The 27,027-nt window shown below is 50.9% G+C and overlaps 1 protein-coding gene across 9 annotated transcripts in view; it reads right to left on the bottom strand.

The window, feature by feature from the left end:
• PRR5L (proline rich 5 like) overlaps nt 1-27,027 on the bottom strand; it is a 68,468-nt gene that overhangs the window by 4,424 nt on the left and 37,017 nt on the right. For 8 of the 9 annotated variants that reach the window (XM_045524028.2, XM_010964667.3, XM_045524025.2 and 5 more), the window contains 4 exons: nt 19,787-19,844; nt 15,329-15,420; nt 11,731-11,871; nt 6,859-6,985 (listed from right to left, as the gene is read on the bottom strand). In XM_045524028.2, coding sequence (XP_045379984.2) covers nt 6,859-6,985; nt 11,731-11,871; nt 15,329-15,420; nt 19,787-19,844 — 418 coding nt within the window. The remainder of the gene's footprint in view (nt 1-6,858; nt 6,986-11,730; nt 11,872-15,328; nt 15,421-19,786; nt 19,845-27,027) is intronic. The other variant, XM_074372163.1, reaches the window with a different exon arrangement.

The raw sequence follows: 27,027 nt of genomic DNA on the forward strand, positions 1-27,027 counted from the left end.
AAGGAACTGAAGGCCAGGGAGAAGAGCCAGAGGAGGAGGCGTGTGTACCAGCGACACCCCCGCTCCGAGGCCCTCCTCCCTCCCGGCTTCACAGGGACCATGCCGGTCCAGAAGTCTACAGTGTGGCCGGCCGGGGCAGGGACCGGGGCAAGTCTGCCTCCCTCGGTCCCCGGGAAGCCTCCGCTCAGGTATCGGCCTCTCCTCCTGCTCAGGCGTCTGCATCACGAGCTAGATGAAAGACCTCAGCAGGGCAGAGGAGGGGAGGGCGGTGCGTTCTAGTCAAAGCCCCTTCTCCTTTTCAGCCACCCTCCTCCTGCAAGTGCACAGGTCTCTTGGCCTTCCAGTTGCCCGCCCCACTGTGCCTGTCACTGCCTTCCACAGCTCCCCCATCCCTGAGACCCCGAAGACCCCCTAACGCATCCCTCTGTCAGCAGGGCATGCTGCGGGGAGAAGTGGAAAGGGCCTGACTGCGTGGGTGCCCTCCACACTCAGACAGGATCATGGGGGAAGACCCAGTCTCCGAAGGGCAGGAAGACAGCGCTCGCAGCTCACAGACTGGCCTTGGGGACACGGCCTGTGCTGCTCTGGTTCACTGTCGCCTCTTCCCCTGGATCTGGAGGCCCTGATACAAGCAGTCATCGCTCCCAGAGTTCGTGCTCCTAGACGGGCATTGTATTGAGAGTGCCGTGTCTGTCCAGCTGTCCCCATCACTGGGCGGTTTACATGTCCATATATGCACGTATGTACATGCATATGTGGGTATATGTGCATACGTGTCCATGTGTGTCTATACGTGTGTGTGCGTATATATGTATGTACAATGACAAGAGAGTGAAATCCTAACCCTTAGGACTAAGTCTCCAAGACTACTGGCTTGCAGCCCCAAGGGAACTGTTTGAAGGTAACAGCAATTATTTCTCAAAATCAAATAATAATACATAGAATTTAGAGTTTACTGAGTGTGTTCCCATCCACTGTCTCACTGCTGAGTCCCAACCTCCCTCTGAAACACTAGGATGGCTCTCATTCTCCCCATTGTTCAGGTGAAGAAGACTGAGGCTTGGCCCCGTCCTCTGAGAATCTAAATGACAACGCCCAGACCTTCACCGCTACCTGCTACTGAGTCTCAGGGTGCTGCTGCGGCCCTTGGAGGACATGCCCCTGAGCCAGCCCGCTCTCTGAGGTTAGGGAATAGCACACGCGGCCTCCAGCAGGTGCCAGACAAGGCGCTGGGTCATCAGCCCCTCTCTTTGGGGAAGAATAGGGTACAAAACGCAAGGGAGCCACCAAGACAGAAGGATCTACGCCAGGCGTTGGCAGAGGTCCTCTCTGAAGCATGGGTACCTGGATGCTCCAAGCCGCGTGTTTCTATAATGTTCCCACATTTTTACAATAACCATGTATTACTTTTATGATCACAGAAATCAATAACTGTAAAGCAGAAGCAGCGGAAGAGTTCAAAGCAGCACAGACCCCATTAAAGAACCATCCTTTAAAAAGATGCCCTTGAAGACAATTCACTTCTCTCCCGCTGCTGTTAAAAGCAAGCACTCTAGGTGGGCAGTTGCAAAACCCAGGTTGTGGCCTGAACCCTACAACCAGCCTGGCAGGTGACTGGGCCAGACTGTTTGGTGAGCATTTACTACGTGCAGATCCAGGAAGAGGAAAGAACTAGAACAAAGGCTGCGTCCAGGACGTGGAGGAAGGCGAGGGCCTGGGGGATAGACGTGCATGGTGGACACACGCAGCATCTCTGGAGAAAAGGAGAATTTGTTTGATGATTTCCATAGTTCCCAGCCCAGTAGAAGGAGCGAGCAAGGTGTCTCAGATGGGTGCCTGGACGGTCCATCTCTCTCACACCGTTAGTCCAGCAGCCCAAAGTCCCTGGAGGCTCAACAAGCAGCCAACTGACAAGAGAGGCCACTTGGGCTGCTGATGAGAACTGGAGCCCGAGTGAGGGCGGCCAGCCTGGAGGAGGGGGTCCCCATGACAGCTGCCCCTTCTTTCAACAAATACACCTTGAGCTTTGTGCAAGATGCTGTGCTCGCTGCTGAGAGCAAGAGAAACACAAATCTGACGTGGGACCTGCCCAAGGGCTGGAGGGGTGTGTGTGTGTGTATGTGTGTGTGTCTGTGTGTGTGTGTAGACAACGGCATGTAGGGTCTTAGGAGCAATCACTAACTGAGCACCTACTCGGTAACGCAGCAAAAAATGGGTTGCTTCACTGACACGATCTCCTCCTGATCATTTTGCAAAAAAGGAACCTGAAATTGAGATGCTAAATCATTCTACTATCATGGTTAGTGCTGAAAAGTGGGATTCAAGCCCCGGGCTGACAGCAGAGCCCCTGACCGCTGGGAGGCCCGACCACAAATCGTTGTTAAAACGAGCTCAACGTGGCGAATGTCAGGGCTGCAGACAGAGCGCTCTGGGGATTCAGAGGAGGAGGAGTCGCGGAGAGAGGGCGCTCCAGGTGGGCCTGCCCCTTTGGGAGGGGCTGACAGATCGAGCCCCCCACCGACCGTGCGCTCACTCCCTCCCTTGGAGAAGAGGGCTGTGCTGGGCCTGGGATGCAACGTGGGCCACGTGCAAGGGGGAGACCAAGAGACAATCAGGCTGCGACCACACCACAGGGCAAGGGCCAGGACATGGCTGGGGGGTCCGGAGAAAGAAGGGAAGGGGAGGCACGAACAGCTCCTCCTCTGGAGTGATGCCATGGGCCCAGAAAATAGCGGGTGGCAGCTCTGCCTGGGCCCTGCCCTGAAACAGGGCAGCTTCTTCCTCCACTGTGCTCAGCCTTCTGTGGCTCAGAGACGTTCAGTAACTTACTCCAGGGCACACAGCTGAAGCCCAGCGCTTGCGGTTTCCAGGGCCCGCCTGGCTGCCTCTGTCTCTCTCTTTAGGGCTGCCGATGACTGGAAGAGGCCTCCCACTCTCCCTTCTGCTTTCTGGGCAGAACGTTTTGGCTCCCAAGACTGGGTGCGGGCACAGCCAGGACCACAGGGGCCGCTGGGCTGCAAGAGTCCCCCAGGCAGACAGTGTTCCCTCGCGAAGCTCCCATTGGATGCCAGAGCCAACCCCCAGACAAGTATGCTGGCTACATCCCCAGTGAGGTCAGCCCCTTGGGGGCCCTTGGGAGGCCTTAAAACTGAGTATGAGGCCTAGAGCTGACAGTCTGCTCCCACACCCTTGCTGCCTGCTCTCTTTTCTTCTTCTCTTTTCAAAATTTGCATCAGGGAACGTGAGGCCCCGCCACTTTGAGAAGGAAATCTCCATTAAGGGACTGATTAAGTTGTGGATGCCCATCGCAAGGGTGCCCTTTGAGCAGGGAGAGGGGCTGGGCCGGGCCACCTCCTGCACCTACCTCCCAGCCTCCCCCTGCCTGTCACATGGGGTGGGGTGAGGGGAGCCTTATTTCTCCCTCCCTCACTCCCCAGGCGCCCTGCAGAGCCCCGGCATTCATCCCTGGCTCCGCTCCAGAGCAGCCCTGGCAGCTCCTTTCAAGCCCCCAGAGAGAAGCAAAGCCTGGGGGAGGCGAGCCTTTGTGGGGACTCAGTTCCCAGGCCTTTGATCTCTCAGGCTTGCCGGTGGAGTGATCCCCTAAGGCGGGCATTGTGACCCCTGCACCCCACGTCCACAGTGGGCATCCCTCTCCAGGCCCCGCACCCAAAAGCCATGAGGAGGAGAAGTTACTGTATCTTGGGGGAAAGGGCCCTCCCCCTGGAGGCACAATGGAGAGAGATGTGTGGGAGGCCAGGGCTTCTGTGGGGGAGAAACCCAGCGCTACCAGAGCCAAGGCAGCAGCTGGAAACCTGGGAAACTAGAAAGGTGGAACGTGGTCTGGCCTCTGACAAATCGGCCTTTTGTTTGTTTTTTAAGATTTCATTATCCTCCTCCGCACTCCCACACTCCCTCTGCCCTAGAAAAGTGACAGCTTTGGAGGGGAGGACACACATGTACGCACACACACTCCATCATGGACTTGAAATCATCTTTTCTCTCTGAAGCAAGCCTTGCACACCCATGGGGTGAGGCCTAACTCCTCAGACCCGTGGGCCTGGCCGGCAGGAAGAGGGCCTGTCCCCTGAGTCCTGGGACTGACATGCTTGGGCACGTGGGTCAGTGAGGAGCCCCTAGTAAACCACCTCTCTGGCTCTGGTCCCCTACCCCATGTGACACCAGGACAGTTCTTAACAGCGTTGTGTCTGAGGTCACAACAGCACAGCCCCCCACCGCCGCCCTAGGAGTCAGGCCAAGTGCTTGCTCGGAGCCCAGAAGGTGATGGACACTTCACAAGGGGTGGCTTTTGAGTGATGGTCCCAGCTTCTCTGGACCTCTCCACCCCAGTCAGGCCCGGAGGGGCCGCGGCAAAGCCCTCCCATGGGTCCAGGGGTTTCTCACATCCATTGTGTCTCCTCAGTCTTGACATGAGCTGGTTGTCACAGAGCTCCTCTCCCACAGGCAGGAGGAATGTTATTGCCTCCATTTGACTTGGCGGGGGCAGGGGGGAGACTGAGGCCCATAAAGTCCTCCCTTTATCTGGAAAGGGGTACCCTCAAGAAGGCAGGCACTATTGTGGCCATTTTAGCTTTTCGGCGTCCAGAGGCTTGGGATGACATGTCGGCCTTGGACCCCTCTTGGGGGTTAAGGTGCGATAGAGAAGGACCAGCCCCTCTGCTGTCCTCAGCAAAATCACAGTCACCGCCTAGGAGTTGACAGGGGCAGGTGGGGGAGGGGGAGGAGTGTGGGACAGCCGGTAAAGTGCGAACAACTCGGGGCTTTAAGGCCTGGCTCCCATAGCCAAGCGACTCTAGGTGGGCATCTGCCTCACCTGTGAGTGGGAACATGGTACCCGGCCCACCCTGCACAGTGCCCAGGACAGGGTCCATATCTAGTGGCTTCCGCTGCCGTCAGCCACTCTGCAACTCTACAGCTCCCTCAGTTCCTCAAACGTTACACCCTCCTGCTTCCTGCCCCTCCACCTCAAAAGTCCCTCCCAAAGATCCTTCCCTTTGCCTGGGACAGTCTTCCCTCCTCATTTACTCAGCTAACTTGTATTCATCCTCCAGGTCCCATTACAGATGTCACTTCCTCCAGGGAGTCTTCCCTGATTTCCCAGTCCAGGTGCAGTCCCCCTGCCATGGACCCTGTACTTCCCCGCTCAGAGCACCTGTAAACTGATGAGTCATTGTCTATTGTTTGTGACGGCCTCACTGGACCATGCGTGCCAGGGGGCAGGAATGGGTCGGTTTTATCTCCGATGTACCTGCAGCACCTCACAAGGTGCCTGGGACAAGGTCTCAGTACTCATTTGCTGAAATAATTATGTAACTTTTTAAAAAATCAGAAGAGGGTCATTTCCTCTCCTCTCTGCCCCTACTGTGACAACGCCCGAGGTGAGGATTGTCTTAGTACAGGAATAAAACCTCAGGCCTTTGCTGTATAATTTGATGAAAGTATGTATCAGTCTTACTATAGCTGAAAAGTTGAAGGTAGCCCCTCTTAGAGTGAGTCCTCACTGAACAAACTTCAGAATCCACTCTCGTTCCCAGCTCCAGGCCCAGCGGATGGTGGCGTCCCTGCCAAGGCCTGGCTAACCTGCTGGCGTCCAGATATCTGCCTGGATCCCCCAGCCCCAAACTCGAGGGCCAGTCAGCCCAGCTGAAGCAGGAAGGTGGCACCCAGCTCACGGTCGGGGAGGGCAGGGGACTGTTTTCCTTCAGCTGTCATAGCTACGCCGCCTTGTGTTAGCTCCCGCGGGGAGGGAGGGATGGAGAGAGGGTGGAGGACCTGGCAGGCAGCAGGCTGGGGCCAGCACCCTCTGATCTGTGTGGCGGCTGTGGTTAAGCTGGTGTCTCCAGAGAAACGCGAAGGAGCCCTGAAAACTGCGGCTGGCCCTGCCTTTTTCTGCAGCAGTGAGGCCCAGGGAGGGGCGGGCACCTCGCTGGAGTCTGCTCCTCTCCCCTTTCCTTTGAAGCTCAGACATGTCTTCATTCATGCAAGAAAGGGGGGAAAGGGACACAAATTCACTGAATCCCTTTCTCTGTGGGTGCTGGTCACCCTGGCCTCAGGTGCAGACATCACCCATCCGTCTCACAAGTATTTTTGAGCTCCCACTGTATACCAGGCATGATTCCGGCTGCTGGAGATGGAACAACAAAGAGAAACTTCCTGCATTTGTGGGGCTGACATTTCAGAGGGTAACCGAGGGACATCTTTTATGATATTGTATAGCTATTTCCCCATCTAGACCGTGGTCTCACTGAGAGAAGGAACACATTCAGTTCATCTCCAGATCCTCCAGGGTGACCAGTACACAGCCTGAATGTGAGCTCTACAGCCACTGCAAAAGGCCCCAGTCGGATTTGTCCCCCAGTCCGAGAGCCCCTGTCCTTGGTGTGAAAGCCCTGGCAGTACCGACAGAAGCCGAGCGGGGAGCCGGCAGCTCAGTCTCCAGCCATGCAAACAATGAGCTGGCTTCACATTTCGAGCTGCTGTCATAGGGAAATTCATCACACGTGGTTTTTCCACTCATGGGGATGGGGGGTGGGGTGCAGGAAGGTACAGTTTCTGGTATCAGAAACAGGAAAATTCACATCACAGGCACAGGAAAAGATCAAAGCCACTGATCAAAGATGCGGATCAGACAAGCACCACCACAGAGGTACATAGGTATCGGCCCCTGGGGAGGAATTGCCAAGCAGGGAGGTTACCACGACACAGGCCAGCGGGAGACGTGAACCATGAACAGGCAGAGGTGTGCACGACCCACGTGGGAAACAAAGGCACTTCATCGGGACCCAGTAAAACACGGCCGGTACCATTATCACCAAGGCTCCCGGCGAGCCATGCCCTTACCCAGCGTGTACGTGGGGCCTGAGACACCGCGGTCCTCGCTGACGCCCAGGAAAGGAGAAACCACCTGCTTCACCAGCTCCTCCAGCTGCAGATAACCTTCACTTGGGCCTGTGGGCTCATGAACGCTCTGGAAATAAACAATCAAGAGAGACAAAGGTCGGTCCAAGTCATCATGGCCAGCCGATCCTGACTGCCCTCCTGCTACATTCAAGTCAGTGACATGGAGGGCTGCACCCTCGTGGCCGGAACCAAGGAAACCCAGGCCTGAAGCCCCAGGAACCTGTCGGGAGCAGCAGTGATCAGAACCGTACATGGAGAATACCATGGCCTCTCTGACGCAAGGGCAGTGGGACTGTCCCCACCCCAGTCCCGGGTTGAGGTCTGACCATCCCACCCTCACCATCCCAGTGACTCCTCCACACCTTTCACACAGCACATTATGTAAGCACTTTATACGTTTCAGAGCACAGAGGCCTCCCAAAACCCCAGAAGAGAGGCACCCTCATCATCCCCTTCCACGACACGGAAAGTAAGACCCCGAGAGCGTAAGTAACTTGCCCAGGAAAACACAGCTGGCAAGTGGCAAAACCCTGGGACTGGAACACAAGCTTTCTGGCTCCGAGCCCATCTTACAGTCGCTTGTTAATAGGCTAGAAAGGAAAGGGGGTCTGAATACGGAAAAGTCCAAAACAGTAGAAGAAAGGGAGCATTATTGTGGAACTAGACACACATTTAGCACCAAGATGAAGAGTCGGTTCAAAACCCCAGCATGACAAGAGTCCTCGGGGCTGAGAATGGCCAGGAAGTCACCAAGGTTTTCCAGAAAACCAGCAGACTCCAAAGGAATTTAGTTTCTCACGGCAAAGAACTGGAAGCTCTCATCCTCCTGCATTGAGGGGATGCCAGGGAGCAGAGACAAGACTCCGCAGGGGGCTGTGCTCGGCCCAGCCGGTTGTCCCCTCAAATCCTCAAAACAGAATAGATTTTAAATCACCCCCACTTGAAAAGTGAAAACTCTCTCCTGCATTGCAGTTTTAGAGATGGGACCATGAAGTGGGAAGGGCCAGCCCAGCAGGTTGGAGACCCCTGGCCAAGGGTAAAGCTCCCAAAGAAACCGGCTCCATCACACTGAGACGGGAGGTGGCGGGGGCAGTGGGACGGAGGGGGCGGCTTCAGGAAACACTGTGGAGGCTGAGGATGGGGCTACGGTGCAGAAGACCTGGAGGTTAGGACTCGGAAAGTGTCAGAAGAGAAGAGATACAGAGAAAATGTGAGTGGGGCTGCCTGGCGCTTGAAGAGGGTGATGACGGGGAGACGGTTTGATGGTTTTTCATGCTCCCAGGTTTCCGATACAGCTCAGCAGGAGCTGATGCACTGGAAAGGCTTGCCGTGGAAATAAGGTGCTTTATTTAGGAGTCTGGGATTAATAGATCCACATTACTGTATAAAAAATAAACAACAAGGACCTAGTGTAGAGCACAGGGAACTATATTCAATATCTTGTAATAACCTATAAAGGAAAGGAATTGGAAAAGAATATATATATGTGTATGTATATGTATAGCTGAACTGCTTTGCTGTACACCTGAAACTAACATTGCAAATCAACTACCTGTCAGTAAAAAATGAAATTAAAAAAATAATGGTAAAATAATTTTTAAAAAATGCTTCACTTAGGAAGGTTCACACAAATTTGCCCAAAGGGAAGGGAATCCTCAAGGCTCTACAGGGAGCAGGGTGGTTACTCATGTTCCCAGGGACACACCCCAGGCTTCAAAAGCAGAGCAGTTTCAGCCCCAAAACCACCAGGGTTGGGTTGCAGAGCCGAGGAAACTTTCTCTGTCTCATTTTTTTTATGCCTGGATATTTTCCATCTGACTACTCCTCTCAAGCCTTGCCCCGCCTACAATCCCTCAGTGCTAAACAGGAAGGGAGCCAGAGCGAGGAGCGAGGCAAGAGGTGGGAAGAAAATGGCCTATGAACACGTGATTCAGAGCTGACGGTCCTCTCCCAGGGTAGCTGCTGAGAACTGAGCTCGCACACCCGGTAGCCGGGATAGGCTGAGTGGGAAGGTAAAGAGAGCAACAGCCCGGGAATGGGTGGCAAAAGCCAGCTCTCTTACAAATCATTATGTGACCTTGAGCCAGTTTGCCCACCTCTCTGAACCTCCATCTCATCTGTGAAACAGGAAAACAGGGACTGTTTCCTTGCCTGACTTCCCGGATGTTCGTCACGGCCACGGAGTTTCTCTGACTGTTCCTCCCTCTGCCAAGAGAAGGGACCCCAAGTGAGGGTCACCACCATGGGATCTGGGGCCAGAGACCTGGGGTCAGTTCTCCTCAGGCTCTTATTAACCAGGGCCATCGTTCACTGAACAAGTGTTTAATTAACACCTACTATATGCCAGAGACTGCACTGGGTGCCTTGACCTGTCGAAGTCATGGGCGCTGGGAGACAATGTTCCAAGCAGAGGAACAGTGAGTACAAAGATCAGCTGCAATTTGCAAATATTAGCCACCATATGTAAAAATAGATTAAAAAAACAAATTTCTTCTGTATAGCACAGGGAGCTATATTCAATATCTTGTAATAACCTTTAATGAAAAAGAATATGAAAACTACTATATGTATGTATATGCATGACTGGGACATTGTTCTATATGCCAGAAATTGATGCTTTGTAACGGACTATACATCAGTAGGAAAAAAAAAAAGATCAGCTGCAGCAGAGAGAGGTGATGAAGGCCAGTGTGGCCGGAGGGCCGAGCAGCAGGAGTTGAGTTCCAGGTGAGGCTGGAGATGTGGGAGGGGCCAGAGGCCAGGAACAGACTTGGGCTGTCCTCCTGAGACCAGTGGGGACCACTGAGGAGTTTGAAGCTGCCCCATGGAGAGCCCACTGGTGGGGGCCAGGGCGATGCAGGAAGATTCTCGCAGGCAAGCAGCGGAACCTGTCTTTAGGGAATTCAGGGGGACGATGACAGCTTTTGTGAATGGTCATTGGGTGTCTAGCATGGGGCCTGGAATGTTGGGACGTGGTGAATGTGTTTCATGATCACAGAGTCAGGCCCCTCCTGGTCAACTGTCCACAGGGGAGAGCCTCACCTCAACTCTCCTTCCGATAAAACAAACCAAACCACAGCAACAACGAAGGATTCGCCTCCCATCCCCAGACTATAAATGAAAATGGGAGACTGGAAGACCGGCTCTCTTTTCCCAGTCTTCCTCTCTGAAGCCCAAAGAGATCCTTTTCCTTTTTAAATTTTTTTGGGGGGAGGTAATTAGATTGATTAATTAATTAATTCATTTAATGGAGGTACTGGGGATTGAACCCAGGATGTCATGCATGCAAAGCACACACTCTACCACTGAACTCTACCCTCCCCACCACAAAGGGCTCTTTTCTAGACTCCTTATTCAGGATCCAAGCTCTATTTTTTGTTTCTCAGACCTGAGCTCTGCACACATAATTTCTCTCCCCATTCCTTCTCCTTCCTTTCCATAAAAACACTTGACCTGACATTCCAGCCAGTTTACACCCCCTCTCGTCCTGCTAGGCAACTCCTCCTCCTCTCTGATTTCAGGAAAGGGGGAGAAGCCCAGAAGGACAGCTGAGCTAGGGAACCAGGAGAGAATGGCAGCTGGGGGCGGGGCGGGTGGGCAGGGAGAGATCGGAGGTCCCATGCCCGACATTCCACCCCTGCTGAGAGGGCAGCCGGGGGTCCTCACCAGCTTGCTCAAAGGTGAAACTGTCTTCCCTGAGGACAGGCTCAGAGCTGACGCTGCAGCATCTGAACTTGGTCCAGAGGTCAGAGAGGCTTAGCGGCCACGTTTTGGGAGTGTCCCTAGGCAAACAAGCCTTATTACTTGGAATTGTGCACCTTTATCCATGGATCTGGGCTCGCTGAGGCCATGTTTATCCTACTTGCTCCTTCCTACTCAAGGTCACAGCCGATTGGGCAAAGGGAGTCGTGTAGCACGAGCTGGACCGATCCAAGTCTTCCCCTGAGTGTACACAGTTTGGAATCTTACTACCTCGTGCTGAGGGACCTCAGGCAGGCACATAAACTTCCTGGGTCTCAGTTTCCTCGTCTATAAGATGGCAATGACAACAGGGCCCAACTCATGAGGTTTAGATTATTTGATTCAGAAAGCAACTCACTTTTAAATTCTGACATTGACCCGGGCCGGGCACGTAGCCAGGAACCGGAAAAAGTCAGCCCACCTTCCTAACGTTGATTTCAAATTGGGATTGAGAGACGCTAGGCGACCATCTGGGTCGTCCCCTGGTGGCAGTACACAAGCTGTGGGATTCCAGGTTTCATCACGTACAAAGCAAGGTACTGAATGCAACTGCAGAGAGAGGGGCGGGGGGAGGAAGGAACAGAAACCAAGCCCCAGAAGGACTAGGCAGGGCTGGGAGAGGCAGCGTCAGAGAGAAACCAAGTAGACCGGATACAAGTGGAGACCAGTCAGTGGAGAGAGGCTGGCAGCTTTGTGGCCCGACGCGGTCTTACTCGTGGCTGTAGCCCCTGAGGACCTTTCCCATGAGCTCCTGTTCTGGCTCAAGCTGGGCTGCAGTGGGATCTGGTTGCGACTTACAATGAGGCTCCTTGACTTGACAGGGGGCGGGAGAAGGATGTCCGCTCCCTGAAGGACAGGTGGCGCTTTTCTTGCTCCCCACCAACCACCCCACCACCACGGGGAACCCAGTAGCCAGCACAGCACCAGGGACCTGGACGGTGCTTGGTGGATGCACAGCAAAGGGACAAATGAGCTGGACCGTCAATGACAACACTACAGAAGACTAAACTGGACTCTGGTCACTTGGTCCCCTCCCCCTTGTCCCTCAGCGGCCTCTTCACTCTTCCTCACCTGCAGGACCAGCAACATCTGGATGATGGATGAGGGCGGCTGGGGCTGGGCCAGCAGCAGCAAGTCGTCCAGCTTCACCTTCAGCAGGACCAGGTCGCGGAAGCCCAGCAGGGAGATCTGGCGGATGGTCAGCTCCTGGCCCTGAGGAGGAGAGAAGAGGCAGGGTTGGAGGTGAGAGCTCACAGGATCCGCCATCAACCACACGGTGGCCAGGATGACAAATGAATGGGGCGAGGACAAGGTTCCAGGGAGGCTGTCAAAGATTCGAAGACTTGGCCCCTGTTCTTCAGAATGAAAGCCTTTATTTAAGGTAAGGTGTGACTCCCTAATTCAAAAAGATAAATGTACCCCAGTGCTCACAGCAGCATTAATGACAATAATCAAGACATGGAAGGGTCCATCAACAGATAAGTGAGTGGATAGAGAAGATATACATGGAATATTACTCAGCCATAAAAAAGATTGAAACTCTGCCATTTGCAACAACATGGATGGATCTAGAGGGTATTAAGCTAAGTGAAATAAGTCAGACAGAAAAGGGCACATGCTGTAGGTTATCACTTCCATGTGGAATCTAAAAAATAATACAAACAAATGAATATAACAAAACAGATATAGAGAACAGACTAGTGGTTACCTGTGGGCAGAGGGAAGGGTGCAGGAGCAACATAGGGGTAGGGGATTAAGAGATAAAAACTACTACGTATAAAATGAATAAGCTACAAGGCCATATTGTACAGCACAGGGAACATAGCTGGTACTTTGTAATAACCTTAAATAGAGTACAACCTATGAACATACTGAATCACTATGTTGTACACCTGAAACTAACATAATATTGTAAAGCGATTATAATTCCATAAAAAAAAAAGATAAGGTGTGACTCAACCTGCCGAAATGACTCAAAGGTGATAGCAGCCTGGCAGAGCGGGGGCCACGCTGTGCTGTGAGTGGTCAGGAAGGAGGAAGAGAGGGGAAGGAGGGGAGAAACGAGAGAAAAGGCCAACAGCACCTCCCTACATCCAAGGCTGCCTCCTCAGCGTCACCTGTGAAATTCCCGAGCACCTATTGCACGCCCGGCAAAGAAGGAGACACGGCACCTGTTAGACTCGGACGCAAACGCAAGTAACTTAGGAAGAAACATCACTGGGAAAGTAGAGGAAAGGGATCTGTTCAGCCATGTAGGGTGGGGGCCGAGGATGAAAACAGTAACTAATCTTCATTAAGAGCCGACCCTTACTAAGCCGTGACCACGTGCCAGGCGTGATTCTAAACTTCCTGGGTGTAAGTAACACGTTTCATCCCCATGCCCATCCATGGAGACACACACTATGGCAAAACCCGCTCCACAGATGAAAAACCCTACAGCCCAGAGTGACAGGAATTGACCCAAGGTAGAGATGGATTTCAAACCGGCACTGTTGGATTTTAAGGCTCCTAAAGTTTCCCAAAACAGAAAGGGGACAGGGGGCTCACTTCCCAGACTCTCCTTTGCACATGTATACACAGCACTCCCCAAATCCTGGCTGCTCTTGGTAGACATCAGCTATCATTAGGGTGTCCTCCCAAAAAGGTACCTCCCATGCCTCCAGCTGGCTAAGGTTTAAGGAAGTTCTGCATTTCCTGTAACTCCTTAGGGTTTTACAGCAACTCCAGAAAGGGTGGTTCTGCCATCCCCACATGCCCCCACCCTCTGGTCCTAGGAGACACATTCCACCCACGCCTTATAGGCTCCATTTAACACTCTTACCTGATGCCTGTCCCAACCATCTCCAACGGCAGTGGTCCCCCCACTCATCACTTTTCCAAGTTTTGATTTTTTTTAACACCACATCCCAGCACTCGGCACTGACTTCCTCTCTCATACCTATCTGTGCCCTCACTTCATCTCCAGGACACCTTTCCTGTACAGGATAGAAAAAGAAGGCAGAGTTCCACACCCCAGAGCACAGCGGGCACTGAAACACATCTGTCCAAAGAGGAAGCAGGTCTCACGCAGACACTTACACAGGCAGTTGTGAGAAGGTCCTAGCTGGACTTGAGAGAGACCTCTGGGGATGTTACTATCAGGAGTGGGAACACCCAATTCAGGGGTTCTCACAGTAGGATGTCTGGGTCAGCAGGAGCACTTGGGGAGTTGTGGGGGAGGGGTGGACAGAGGCAATACCGGCTGTGGTCAGATCTGACCATTTTCCAACTGCATCACACTCAAAACTGTACAACTGAGCTCCTGCCTGGATCTGAGGCTAAGAGGGCCCCTCTTGGGCCTCCAATGATCGTACAGGGGCCATGCCCACCCAGATCCCTCACTCTGCATTCTAAACCCAGCTGGGTACCCGCACCTTGGAATTCCCCGCCCAAATGGTCTTAAGCGGGACCTGGGACTACACACCCTCTCCAGGAGGGTGGCCAAATAAAGCAGAGGATGTCCAGTTGAATTTGAATAGTTTTCTTAGTATAAGTGTGTCTTATACACATCTTGCATCCTTCATTGTAAACTTGATGTAACTCAGCATCCTGTATTTTGATTGGCTAAATCTGGCGGCCCTACCTCCCAGGTGTGTCTTCTCAAGACCCACTGCTGGCCAAGGAGTGGGCACTGCATGGAAGGGAGAAGTCTGCAGGCACAGGGGGTGAATCGTCCACAGAAACACTATAAATCCTCTCGCAGGGTGCAGGATGGAGCTGAAGTTGGGATGAAAAGAGCAGTGGGCTGCAGGCCTGAAGCTTCTCCTGGAATTGTTAGGGGCAGGACTGAAGTGGCAAATGGACTCGGTGGGCATAACTTCCCAATTGAAACACATTTGACATGTATTTAAAAGCATTCTGAATTCCTTTAAAATACGATTCAGAGCAAAAAAAAAAAAAGGACATGGGCCCTTACGTGTGGTACAAGGTACCTTTGTGAATGGCTGTGTTATTGCTGTGCCCCGTGCCTGCACGTCAACAAACCTGGTTACTGTGAAGCCTCCACCTCAGGGGAGGAAGGGGGCAGTGAGCTCCTGGCAGTGGAAGCAGATGACAGAGATGTATGTTTTGGAGAAGAATATCTACTGGTCAATCTGCCTCAGGGGGTGTCCATTCTGGCCTGGCACTGGCCAGTCTTGCCGCAGGAGGGTAGACGGAAACCAACACACGTGGTGGGATGAGCTAAGGTCGCAGGAGAAGGATCATAAGAAGTGCTATTTACTCGATTTCGCACTTTGCAACAGAAGAAATGGAGCTGTGCTCAGAGAGGTGAAGTGAGTTTGCCCAAACCCAGCTACTGAGTCTGAGTCTAGCGTTCTTTTGGCTACATCTCGTCTTCAAGAAAGAAAAGGGCAAGAAAAAGTCTCCTTTCCCCATCTTCCCTACTTCTGAAGAGTAAGAAGAAACAAGCCACTCCAAGAATACACAGACATACTCAAAACCAAGAGGGTGGACAAGCACCCACGAATTACTAGTTACGCAGGCACTGTTCCTTGCTTGAGGTTATATGCTAAATATAGAACAGAGAGCCCTGCAAAGATGTCCGAGGTCCTCGGCCCAGTCTCCTGGCTCTCTCCCATTCATTGGCAGGTCCCAGACCGGCAAGAGGTCATTCCCCAGTGAGACTGACCTGAACCGGATAGAATATTGCCTGCAGGGTGGGGAGAGTCTCAGTGAAGAAGTGGTCCCAGACTTCAGCCAGAACCTCAATGCGATTTTCACCTACACAAGGGCGAGAAGATGGGAGGGGAGAAAGAAAGAAAAGAACTTGGTCATTACTTGCAGGAGACCCCAGGAGACAGTTCCATGTCCAGTGGAGCTTGGGGGTGGTTGGCGGCAGGGGGAAGTTCATTACCTACATTTGATCTGTAAGGTGCTACCACAGTAAACGTGGGATTGGATGGGAAGGCTCAACTGAAAATATGCAAATAGGCCTTCTCTCCTTTAATTCAGAAAAGGGAGCTGAATTTTGAGACGCACATAACTGCTATCATCACGAGATGGTTACAACACTATCAGGCACTGTGCAAGACCATCTATTTGTAAGATATCTCACGAGTAGACTCTATTACCCCACTTTACAGCTTGGACAGGCCAGCTATCCGGGCTCAGAGTCACACAGCTAGAAGGCAGAGCTGGGATTCCAGAAACCACGCTCCTGACCAATGTAATCCAGGAAGACCATATGCACAGTTATATATTATTCTGTTTTTGTAATCCCAAGAGACTGGCTTTTTAGTCTAGATTTGAGCTGTCAGTTGAGGGAGATAAAAAGAGGGCTTAGAAACTGTCACTTCCACCCACGGCTTTGCAGTAACCGGCAGGGCAACAGTCTCTGAATAGTCTCTGCAAAGCACAAGACCCACCCCCAGACACTGCTTATCCAGGCCCTGGCCAAGGGCCACCCCCAGGGTAGATGGACACGGGCCACCCAACGCCACCGGAAGGCTGTGCGAGGAACTCTGCACCTGCAGAAAAGGCAGGCACTGGCAGAGGGGAGCCTGCGCAGGGGCTGCCGTTTAATGACCTAGATAACAGAGATGCCTGGGCACCGTCTCTGCTCAGCTGAGGCTGGGAAACTGGGTCAGCCAAGATTAGACACTGAGATGCGTCTGGTAAAATGTTGCCAGTTCCAATAAACAGGTCTTGATTAATTGAGCATCGCCCATCTATTGACTTAATGGACAACAAAAGCAGTGCCTGGGAAAGAGAACAGAACAAGGCATGACGAGTAGCCAGCAGGGCCAAAGACGTGCAGATTTTGAAAGGTCAGAGTGAAATACACTGGGGGAAAATGCAAAGCCACAGCACCCTCTACTTTCCCCTGCCAAGCGCCAATTACACTCTGTTGGAGTCACTCATTTACTTCTGTCTCCTCCACTAGAATGGGAGTTGAGGGCACCAGCCCTGTCTGTCCTGCTCACCATTCTATTTTAGCACATAGTGTGGTGCCTAGTGCATCGGTAAATCAATATTTGGAAATCTTTGAATGAATGAATGGCAAGTATCAAATGTACTGTTTTTGCAGATACAAGCACTGGTGAGTGGAAGGAGGTTACCTATCAACCGAAATATGAGGCTGGACAGAGTAGGACTTAATAATTAGCTTCAGAATTTCCCTTTGCTCTTAGATAAAGAAAACCTCCACAACCTGGGCAACCTGGTGGGAGTCTGTTTCCTTCTTCTGTGTTTTCATCCTCTTCTGTCTTCCCCTCAGCCATTGGGTCCTAACTCTGTGAATTTATTTCAGCCCCTCACACTCACCATGATCCTTCATGCCACAGGGCCTTTGCACATGCCAGTCCCTTTGCCTAGATTGTTCTCTCCCTCCTCTCTTTGCCTAACCTACATTTGTTTATCTCTCTAGGTTCAACTCCAGCCTCAATTCCACAGGTGAGTCTCCATCACTGGTCAAATCCCCCTACTATGGATTGTATTCTTTGTACTTGCCCCGGTAGCAGTTTTATATTTGATGGTGGTTTGATTAGTATCTGTCCCCCCTCACCGGGTTGTAAGCTCCACGAGGGCCTGTAGTCCTACGAAGTTTTTGTTCACCACTGTGTCCCCAGCACTAAGCAAAGTATCTGGTAAACAGCAGCTCATCAATAAATGTGTGAATCAATCACCATCCTCGTCTCAAATGTAGGCTATGCTCGTTCACTGCAAAGAGGAGTCGGGAAGTCAGGAGGACCATGTGAAACGTTAGGTCATCCTGGTACCTAAAACCAACGTGGACTCCAACTCCTGGTTAATGTATCTCAAAGGAGAAAAGGCTATTCCAGCTCATATATTGATGGCCTTTATCCTAAGCTTTCCATTACAAAGACCAGCAGAGGCCCTCCTGACCGAAAGAAAGGGAAGGAGAGTCCTGTTGGTCACTGCTGGTGCCTACCTACTCCCCTTCCCCGCCAGGATAGAACACCCATTGGCACATGAGGTAATCCTCCAACCCGGCAGCAGGAAGGTGCCTCTCCGGGGAACCTGCGTCTAATTGCTGGCTGCAAACTTCAGAGAGTGATGGGGGTTTTGGAAAGTGTTCAGAGAAGAACATCAGAGACACAGGCTAACAAAACAGAGTAGCCCTGGGAAGAAAGGGTTAAAGGAAGGAGATGACTTCACCTCCAGGAACAGCCCACAAGTCAAGGACTTAGCTCCCTGCAAAGATGAAGGGGGTTTGGATGGAAGGTTCTAGAGGACTGCCTATAAAAATGATCCTCTAATTGCCATGGAAGTTTAGATCACCAGAGGTATACAGAAGAGGTACGAGAAGCTTCTTTAAAGCCATGGGCACTAAAGTTCTAGAAAAGATTACTGAATGTAACCAGGCATGTTCTGTCCACGAAAGAGCAACACGTGGGTGAGAGCTGCCTCTGCCCCACTGCGGACCGCAGGCAGGGCAGACGTGCACACACTACTCGGTCAGTAAAGTCTGATCAGTGATACGATGGATCCTATCCGTTGTTTCCAAACTCTATTTTATAGCAAGAGAATCCTTTGAATCCAAACAAAATCTTTCTTGGAGTTATCACACATAAATTAAAAAGTGGAGATGTTCTGGTTGAAGTTGTGAAAACCCTACAGATTCCCTACCTGCCCCCTTCACTGTGCAAAAAGGACCCTGACACCTGGACCCCAACACCTGGACCCCAGGACGGCAAGCGACCCAGAGAGAACACCTTGGAGCCGAAGCACAGAACCTTGGATGCCCTGCATTTAGCCCATCAGCTCCGTGCCCAGGTTTTCACTCTGAGTGTAGCTACACTGGGTGTCACTTGGGCAAGAGACATTCAACTTTCCCTTTTAAGGGTCTTTGAATCTCTGGGTTTGCTCAGTGTCTCTTTCATAACGCTGGTTTCCCACATTTCCAGGAGCATGGAATAACTCCCCAAGGGATTTACAAATAATGTGGGCAGAGACCAGGCAGCCACCTTCCACCCTGTGTACTCGCCTCACTCCTAAATGCAAAAAAGGCCATGAAGCCCTCGTCAAAGCAGGTCATTCAGAAACAAGACCTTGGGTTTGTGGGTATTTCTAAGGTTGAATGAGTGTCAACGTAGTTGTGTTTGAGGGACACAGGGCTGCAGATTCAGTTAACTCTCAAATACACAGAGGTCAATTTCGAACCTCTCTTTTTCCAAAGTTTTGGTGAGCACTTCCTGTGGTACCTTCCAGTGTCAGTTTCTCATTTTTCTTCCCGCTTTGTCTTTCTAGGAGACACTTCCCTGGATGCCAGTGTCTTTCCCAGGGAAGGGGGAGAAAAAAGGGATGACCTACTGCCTGATAAGTCTGAATCTAAAAGTAAACTTGACCTACAGATAGAGGCCTCTCAGCTGGAGTAGGAAGAAAGGAAGGCACAGTTTGCACACCTACCACGTGCCAGGTCTGAAACTAGGCTGGTTATGCTCTGTATGCTCCCTACAACCCCTAGTCCCATTTCATCATTTAAAAGTTATTAAAGGAAAAACCCCAAGGCTCACAGAAACCATAGTCTTGCCAAAAGTCACCCAAGAAGCAGATGACAAGCTAAGATCGGGATCCGTGTTTGTGGAGTCACGTGGTTGGCCAGTCTCGCCTTCGCCCCCATCTCCCACCTTCGTTCAGTAACTTTCTAGCCTGTCAGTCAGATTCTAAAATCCTCCAAGGCTGGGAAATTTTTCTTTGCTTATTGAATCACATCCCACAGAGTGGGCGCCTGCCCAGACTCCTGTCCCTCTAATGGGTAGACCTCCTGGCACGTCTGACTTCAAGAAATCACACAAAGGCCAGCAGGAAAGAGCCTGGCTCAGACAGGATCTGCAGGATCATTTTTCCCTCCAGAGGAGAACCACCACCAAGCATCCCATGAAACCCCCCTTTAGTGGGGTCTCCAAAGAGGCCACCCCAACTCCCCCTCCTTCCCCCAAACACAGTCTGACTTGCACGGCCGGGAGTGGCTGGCTCAGACTGCAAGGCCGCCGCCCAGCTGGACGGGCAGTGGCTGGAGCCTCCCGCGCGGGGAGCCCGCCTCCCCTGGCCGGGAGCGTTCAGCTGTCCAAACCCCCAAGGCTGAGTCGGAGGCCCCACCGTGCCAGCGCTGCCTTGTACTTGCCTTCACACAGCTGAACCTTCTCCTCCACAAACAGCAGGCCTTTCGCGAGAAGCTGGTTCTGCCAAGAGAGAACAAAGGACACAAGAGTTGGGCTACTTCACCGCGTGGCAGACCCTCAGCTGCTTCCAATGGGCGAGGGCACGGGGTTCTAGGCACATGGGTGCCAGTCACGCCTCCACGCTGAAGATGTCTTTGGTCCTCTGGGAAGGCCAAGGCTTCCGGAGGAGTCACTGAGACATCCCACAGCAAAGGGAGGAGGCGAGAGCCAAACCCAACCACCATCCCATCCCTCCAGCCACAGGTTTGGCTGAGTTCTACGGATGGACGAGGGTGGACGCCCGATGTCCTTCAGGCCCTTCCTCTGAACTCAGAAAAGGGAGCATGGAGGCAGTGGGATATTATTTAGAAATAATAGATTTTTTTATAAAAATGAGAAATTTGGGGTTTCTCACACTAGCAGGAAAGAATGCCTGAGAAATTTTAAGCAGCAGTGAGCATGTGTCCACCACGAGCGTGTGAGTGGGAGAGTCAGGGAAAGAGAGGGTAAGCTTAAGTCCCTTTGCAACTGCAACTAACAGACCGCTGAGCATTTTGCATCAATCAGAGGTTTATGTTCATCTCATCTAATTCCAACCCTCCCAATAATCCTACCAAGTTGATGCCATGACCCTGATTTTACTGATAGTCAGTAAAGAGACTTGCCTGCAGGAAAAAGAGCCAGTCTTCATGGCTCCAGACGCCATGTTCTCCCTACTCTGCTTTGCTGCCTTCCAGCAGGCCTTCCCAGACCCCTTCCTTCCCCCAAAAAGGCTACGGCTGGTCCCATATGACACGGGAAGCCTCCCTAAAGGTCACAGAATCTCAGAGAGCAAGGAGGCCTTGTCACTCACCTCACATCTTCAGATTATCAAAGGCCTATTTTCATGGGGTGGGGGATCCACAGGGGTGTTCGTCCTACCAGCCCCTAATGCATTTCTTAGTACTCTCCTTGATAAAGCCCTAAAACCCTGCTACAGTGATGCTGAGAGCTTACATGTCAGAGCGGAAAGAACCTGGACATCAGACAGGGGTTCAAGTCTCAGCTCAGCCACTTTCTAGCTGTGTGACCTTGGACTTCATCTCCTGGAGTCTTGAGTCCCTCATCTGCAACATGGCATGACACTAGCAATGCCATAAAGTTCTTGTAATAATTAATCATTATAAACACACACACACACACACACACACACACACACACACACACACACACACACACACTCACTAGGTATTTTATGTTCTCAGTCATCATCATATCCTGTCTGTGGTGCTCTTAGTCAAATTATCTTCACAAAGGGTGTGGGAGATAAAGATAGTGATGAATGGACCTACATCAAATACATTTAAGTATTGTATCAAAGATATTATTACATTTCTGTGACTAATACATATGAACCAAATTTTGTAGATCCTATTAAAATTCACAAGATATAATCTAATTTTTAAAAGCAACTGGCCACTAGTTAGTTTCAACATGGAATCCCAAATCAAAGTTAGAGTCATATCCTATAGGAGTGCCCGAACTCTGTTAAAGGACAAAAAAATATCCTTTCCCTTACCAGGAATCACAGCACAGACAGGTCATGAAGGTGAACTCGTCACTGTGTTCTCTGTCTCCCCGCCAAGCACAAGAACCCCAGCAGCAAGAAAGCCCCACGGCACCCAACAGAGACTAGCAAAATCAGGACAGCTGAGCTGGTCAGGGAAGGGTAGGGGGTTGTTTCCAGACGGCAGTCACCCCACCTGAATGTTTCTGAGCAAAAAAAAAAACCCCATTTGGGGTAGACCCTGTGGCCTACGCCTGGGTCCCTGTCACTGGCCCAGATGAGAGTCTCAGGACGTCCCCTGGGCACTCTGTGCAAGGCCTTCTGAGGCACTGTTCTCTGTCACCAACTCTACTGCCAAGACAGATGCCCCGGCCTTCTTCCAGAACAGCCTCACAAACCCTCCTTGATTTCATGTTTCTGAGATGCACCTCCCAATGGAAGAGAGACTCCGTCCTGCGATGCAGTTTTCATAATCTACGTTTTAAGGGTGGGGGGAGGGGAACTAAGGCACCAAAAGAAATAAAATCCTGGTCCAGGTTACATACTGAGTTAATTACAGAAGATTAATTCAAACCCCATATCCTATGTGTTAGGATTTTCGGTCCTTCAGGGTGAAGGCCATTTATTTCAGTCCTTCTGGCTCTGAGAGGGCCTAGAACACAGTGGAAGTAATAAATATTCACTGAGTGTATATTCCCTGTTTTGGTGCTACAGACCACTTTCTGCTTTTAAGAAATCCAAGTGAAAGACAGAATATTTTTAAGAGGAGAGAAAATGATATAGAGTCCCTGAAACTCTCACGCTCTTAGGAATATGTTACATTCTGCTCTCACTTTACAAATGGCATTTTCTTCGTTTGATAAAAACGACTCTGTATCTGAAGAGATCAACTTTAAAAATTGGCCTGGGTTCTCCTTCCTCCTCTTTTCTAGGTCTTACTCCTTCAAGGAGACATTTGGGGCAAAAAAAAAAAAAAAAAAAAAAAAAAAAATTCTTTTTTCAAGGAAAAGAAGTTATCTGTGTACTATGGAGAAACGGAAAAGAAAACATTCTTTTTAAATTTCTCATGATACACAGCATGGAAATTCTGTAGCTTCAACCAAAATAAGAGGAACAAACTTGGGGTTAGAAGGGGCCACAAGAATCATCTAGTCATGCTCCCCTCTCCCTGGTCCTGTGGTCCAAATCAATTGGTCACACGCAGTTTCGATCATTTTTAGGTGGACCCATTCTCCGGGAAGCTCAAGCACCTTTCAAAAGCGTCTTGAAAATTCTTACACTCCTAGACCTTTGAAGGTGCTGCTCTTATCTTTCAGTTGAATAAACTGCAGCTAGCAGTATGGTCTCCGTCTTTTATTTGGCACCTGCAAGGTGAGTCAGGACCTTTGGGACCAGCCTGACCACAGCCCCACTTCTCTGGAGAACTGCCCACCATCTACTCAGCGGAGCTTTGCCCACCGGGCCTGCCCGAGCCCCTTGAACCCAGCCCACATCTTCAGCTTAGCTGATTGGCCTGATCCCTGCCCTCCATCCGGCCTGAGTCCCAAACTGAGCCAACTACCTTCTCTCCTGGGAATCTGTAGTCACACAGGCCCCCTCTGCTCCAAAGGGCCCTGTAATCCTAAGAGCCTCATGCTCTGAAGGGCCTCATGCTTGGGAGTTAGTACTCCCCAGTGACAATCTGCACTTCTTAATATTCTGTGTTTTGCAAGTGAAGCCTGATAGGGCGGTTGAGCAATGCCCCAGGGCCTTGGTCTCAGCTCATCCCTGGTCCTGTCTCCTACAGCCTCTCCAGGAGGGGCTTTCGGTCTCCTGCTTCCCACCGCCTGCTGCCTCTTGACCACCCCGATCTACGCGTACTGAGAGCAGGAAGGTTACAGTCTCTTAGGGGCCCTGTCTACGGTGGGTTGCAGCAACAGGTCCCCGGGAAGGGGAGTGGTCTTCCCCACCCTAGTGGGAGCCACGTTTTCATTGTGCACCAGGCCCTGCAAATTGCAAAGCCCACTCTGTCTGCTGGCCACTTCACCTAAGGACACGCCAGCTGGACACCCGTGGGACTTAAGGCTGCTGAGACCTAAAGGAAAAAGGAAAAAAAGAAAAGAAAACCAGCCTTGATTCAGACAGCTATCTTGCATTGTTTTGTCTTTTGAAGCATCTGTTCTCCCTGGCCCTCACCTGCCCGTGTTCCCAGCCCTTGACACATGCCTGACTCTAGAAGCTGCTGAGAAGATGTTTGCTCCAGGGCAGTGGTGATGCTGTGTGGGAACAGAGCTGGAAAAGATCCCAACTTTGCTCTGGTCCCACTCCCTGCCCCATGGCACCAGCCCCATCACCTCCCCAGTCCAAAGGCTTCAAGCCAAAAGACAGTTACATTAAGTAGCGGCCACCTGGGAAATGATTCGGGACTTGGAACTGGGCCTGTTGTTACTGAATGCTTCCCCCCCACAAAAGCTCGTAGACAAAGAATACACAGCACTCTAATGAAGCAACCGAGGATCCCAGAAGTGAAAAAAGAACTAACCTATCTGCTTTTATTAAGACATTGAAAAGTGGGCTGCCAATAGGAGAACAAGGCTCAGAGGAAAAATGCAAAAAAAACAAAAACAAAAACAAGGATGTCTGCAGAAGGACATCCAAAATAAACGCAGTCCTCAGCGGGCTGGAAAGATCGAGCTCATTCTAGGTAATCACAGAGGGGGCGAGAGGAGGTGGCGAGGGCAGAGGAGAGGGTGGGCGGCTGGAGCACAGAGCTTGGCAACAACGTGCATCTCCCATCAAGCAGGCTCCTCCCCAACCCGGCCAGAGGGACTCAGAAAAACAGGGAACCAACAAGCTAGTGGGCGGGGAGAATGATGCTACTTCCATCTTCCCAGACGGAAGAACTTTCCATGCAAGGTAGGAATGCTGTAAATGCTCAAGGACCCCCTAGCTGCCCCCGTTGCTCCTAACGCTTTAGCAGTGAAGATGATAATGAGCAAAGGAAGGCTGACAGTAGAGGTACTGGTCTTTGCGCTGTGTCAGGCACTGTTTTACCCCTCTCGTTCATCAACTCACTATACCTTTGCCACAAACTTATCCCCTTTACACAGAGGAAGAAACTGAGGTTCAGAGAAGCAACTAATAAATGTGAGACCAGAATTTGCACCCAGGTTGGCCAAAATCCAGCCCAAGTCTTTCCCCCAGCCTATTTCTCGGGTTTACTTTAGCAATAACGATAAAGATGCTAAGATATGACTAGCTATCATTTGTTGACTGCCGACTATGTACAAAGAACTTTACACGTCACCTCATCTGTAACTGCATCAGCCTTTTGAAGTAAGTGCTATGACTGCAACTAGATTACCACTAAGACAGCTGAGGCTCAGAGAGGTTAAGTCACATGCCTGCAGCCACACAGCCAGTACCTGTTCTAGCAAGGATTGGAATCCAGACCTACCCGGCAGAAGGGTTTGGTGTTTTTAGGCATTGTGCTCACCTACCCTGTCAGCTGGAGAGGTTTTTTATGCTCTTGCCCACAAGGGGAAGTAGGCGAGATCCCTTCAGTTCACAGATACTGGGGGCAGCGGGCTTGGCAATTTCAGGCCATGTAACTAGATTCCAGCCAAGCTTCCATGCTGTCTTTCTGCTGCCCAATGCTGCTGCCAGCTCCCCAACCTCCACCTCTCCAAAGGTGCTATCCCATAGCCTTCCTCTCCATTATCCACACTTAATACCTGGCAAGGGGCACACCTGGCTCCCAGGTGGAGTCTCTTCCCAAATGAGACATTCTTTCCTACCCCCGAGGGGTCTGGGGGCATGTGACTCTGCCCACCGAGAACGCGTATTAAGCGACAGTTCCATTCCAGGCATGCATCTCCGGGGCAAAGGTTGCTGTGGTTGGTCCCAAGCCAGGGATGGAACTCATGGGCCACCTCCATTTCTTTTCCCTTCTGTGACTCTGAAAGGGCAGCTGTCATCTCTAAGGATGTCTACATTTCCTGTGAACCTGGATGCCTTCCTAGATAATCAACAAAAAGTCTTACAAACACAGCTCACCCTCAGGCCCAGAGAGTTCTTAATAAGCCCATCCTGGGGTGGGGGTTGGGGTGTGGGTGGGTGTAAGGAAACCAGAGAGAAAGCCCTAAATGGAGACTCAAAAAATTTTAAAACTTGGTACAAATGCTATTTCTTCATTTAGCACCATTTAGCTGGTAGTTAAAAGGGTGAATCTGACCTTTTTAAAAAGCTGTTTTACAAGGGAAAATAATCCCTTGTCTGTCTTGCTGGAAGTAAGAAAATAAAATTTAAATTTAAAAACATAGAAATTTCCTTCCTCTGAGGTTTTTCAGGGGACACCTACAGGACATTTTCAACATTTAAAGTACAAATGTTTTTCTTCTGGGGCCAAATGGCCTGGGTGTGATCTCTGCTCTACCTTTTTCTAGCTGTATGACCTTGGATAACAACCTCCCTTCTCCCAGGTCCAGTTGCAGTCTATGCAAAATGGGAATAACAAAATCTTCCTCATCAGCTGTCAGGAGGAATAAATGACTGAGCGCAGGAGAAAATGCTCTTAGCAGCTTTCAGACTTAAGCACACATGAGAATCATGGAGAACTTGCTAAACACAGACTGCTGGGCTGCAACCTCCCAGTTTATCTGCAGTTAGTTAGTCTGAGGTGGGGCCTGAGAATCTGCTTTTCCAGCACATCCTCAGGTGATGCTGAAGATGCAGGTCCAGGGACCACACTTTGAGAAGCACCGACTTAGAACAATGCCTGGCACATAAATGCTTGAAAATAGTTGCTGTTGTTACTATGACCATTGTTTTTTGGCCTCATAGCTCTGAAATAGCCTCCGAGAAAGTTGCCCCGTGGCTTTCCATGTCCAACAAACATTTCTCAGCCCTCCCACCTCAGTCTTTACTTCTCAAGAATTGCTGGTGTTTTCACGTATTTTTGCCCCACTGTTTCGTGTCTATCCCTGGCTTCCGCCCCTCCCCGCAGTGATACCCTGACCCCATCTCCTGCCATTGCCCGCCTGGTCTCCTGGAAGTCACCCAATTTCACCTACAATGGGTTCCTGAAAACACGTACTCCACAAGACACTCGGGTGACATTAGGAAAGCTTCTATTCCCGTGGAGCTAAGAAGGATTATAAACTCCCTAATTACACCTCATCTTTGGAGCTCATCTTCGAGTGATTTATTTGCGGCATTTTGTACCTAGATGTTCTTTCTTTAACAATTGAACGTGCAATAAACTCAGTCCAACGAGGCTGAAGCTTTGCAGTTTCAACATGCCCATGGATTTCCACCCTGATCTCAATTATATTAAGATCTATGGTTATCAATTTCAAGACTCATTTTTTTCCCATTATCTTCAGAAAATTTGAGTAAAGTACAATAAAAATATTCAAATTAATGCATGAAATTCGTGTAACTGCTGAGGAGATTAAGCCTGGAAAAGGGGCTGGAAGGAAAACGCTGGGTGGTGGGCAGCCCCACAGAAGGCAGCCTAAAACAGCTGGGGATCCTCCTGGGAGCCCCCAGACTAGCATCACCCCATCCTCTTCCTGCTTAGTGGCCAAGGGAAGCTTTAGGCCACCCCAATATCCACAGACTCCACAAGGCTTCTCTTCCAAGATCTGGCCAAATAAAAAATGCAACCTCTAATCGCAT

Source organism: Camelus bactrianus, chromosome 10 (genome assembly GCF_048773025.1).
Source record: "Camelus bactrianus isolate YW-2024 breed Bactrian camel chromosome 10, ASM4877302v1, whole genome shotgun sequence".
In the NCBI taxonomy this organism is placed as follows: domain Eukaryota; kingdom Metazoa; phylum Chordata; class Mammalia; order Artiodactyla; family Camelidae; genus Camelus; species Camelus bactrianus.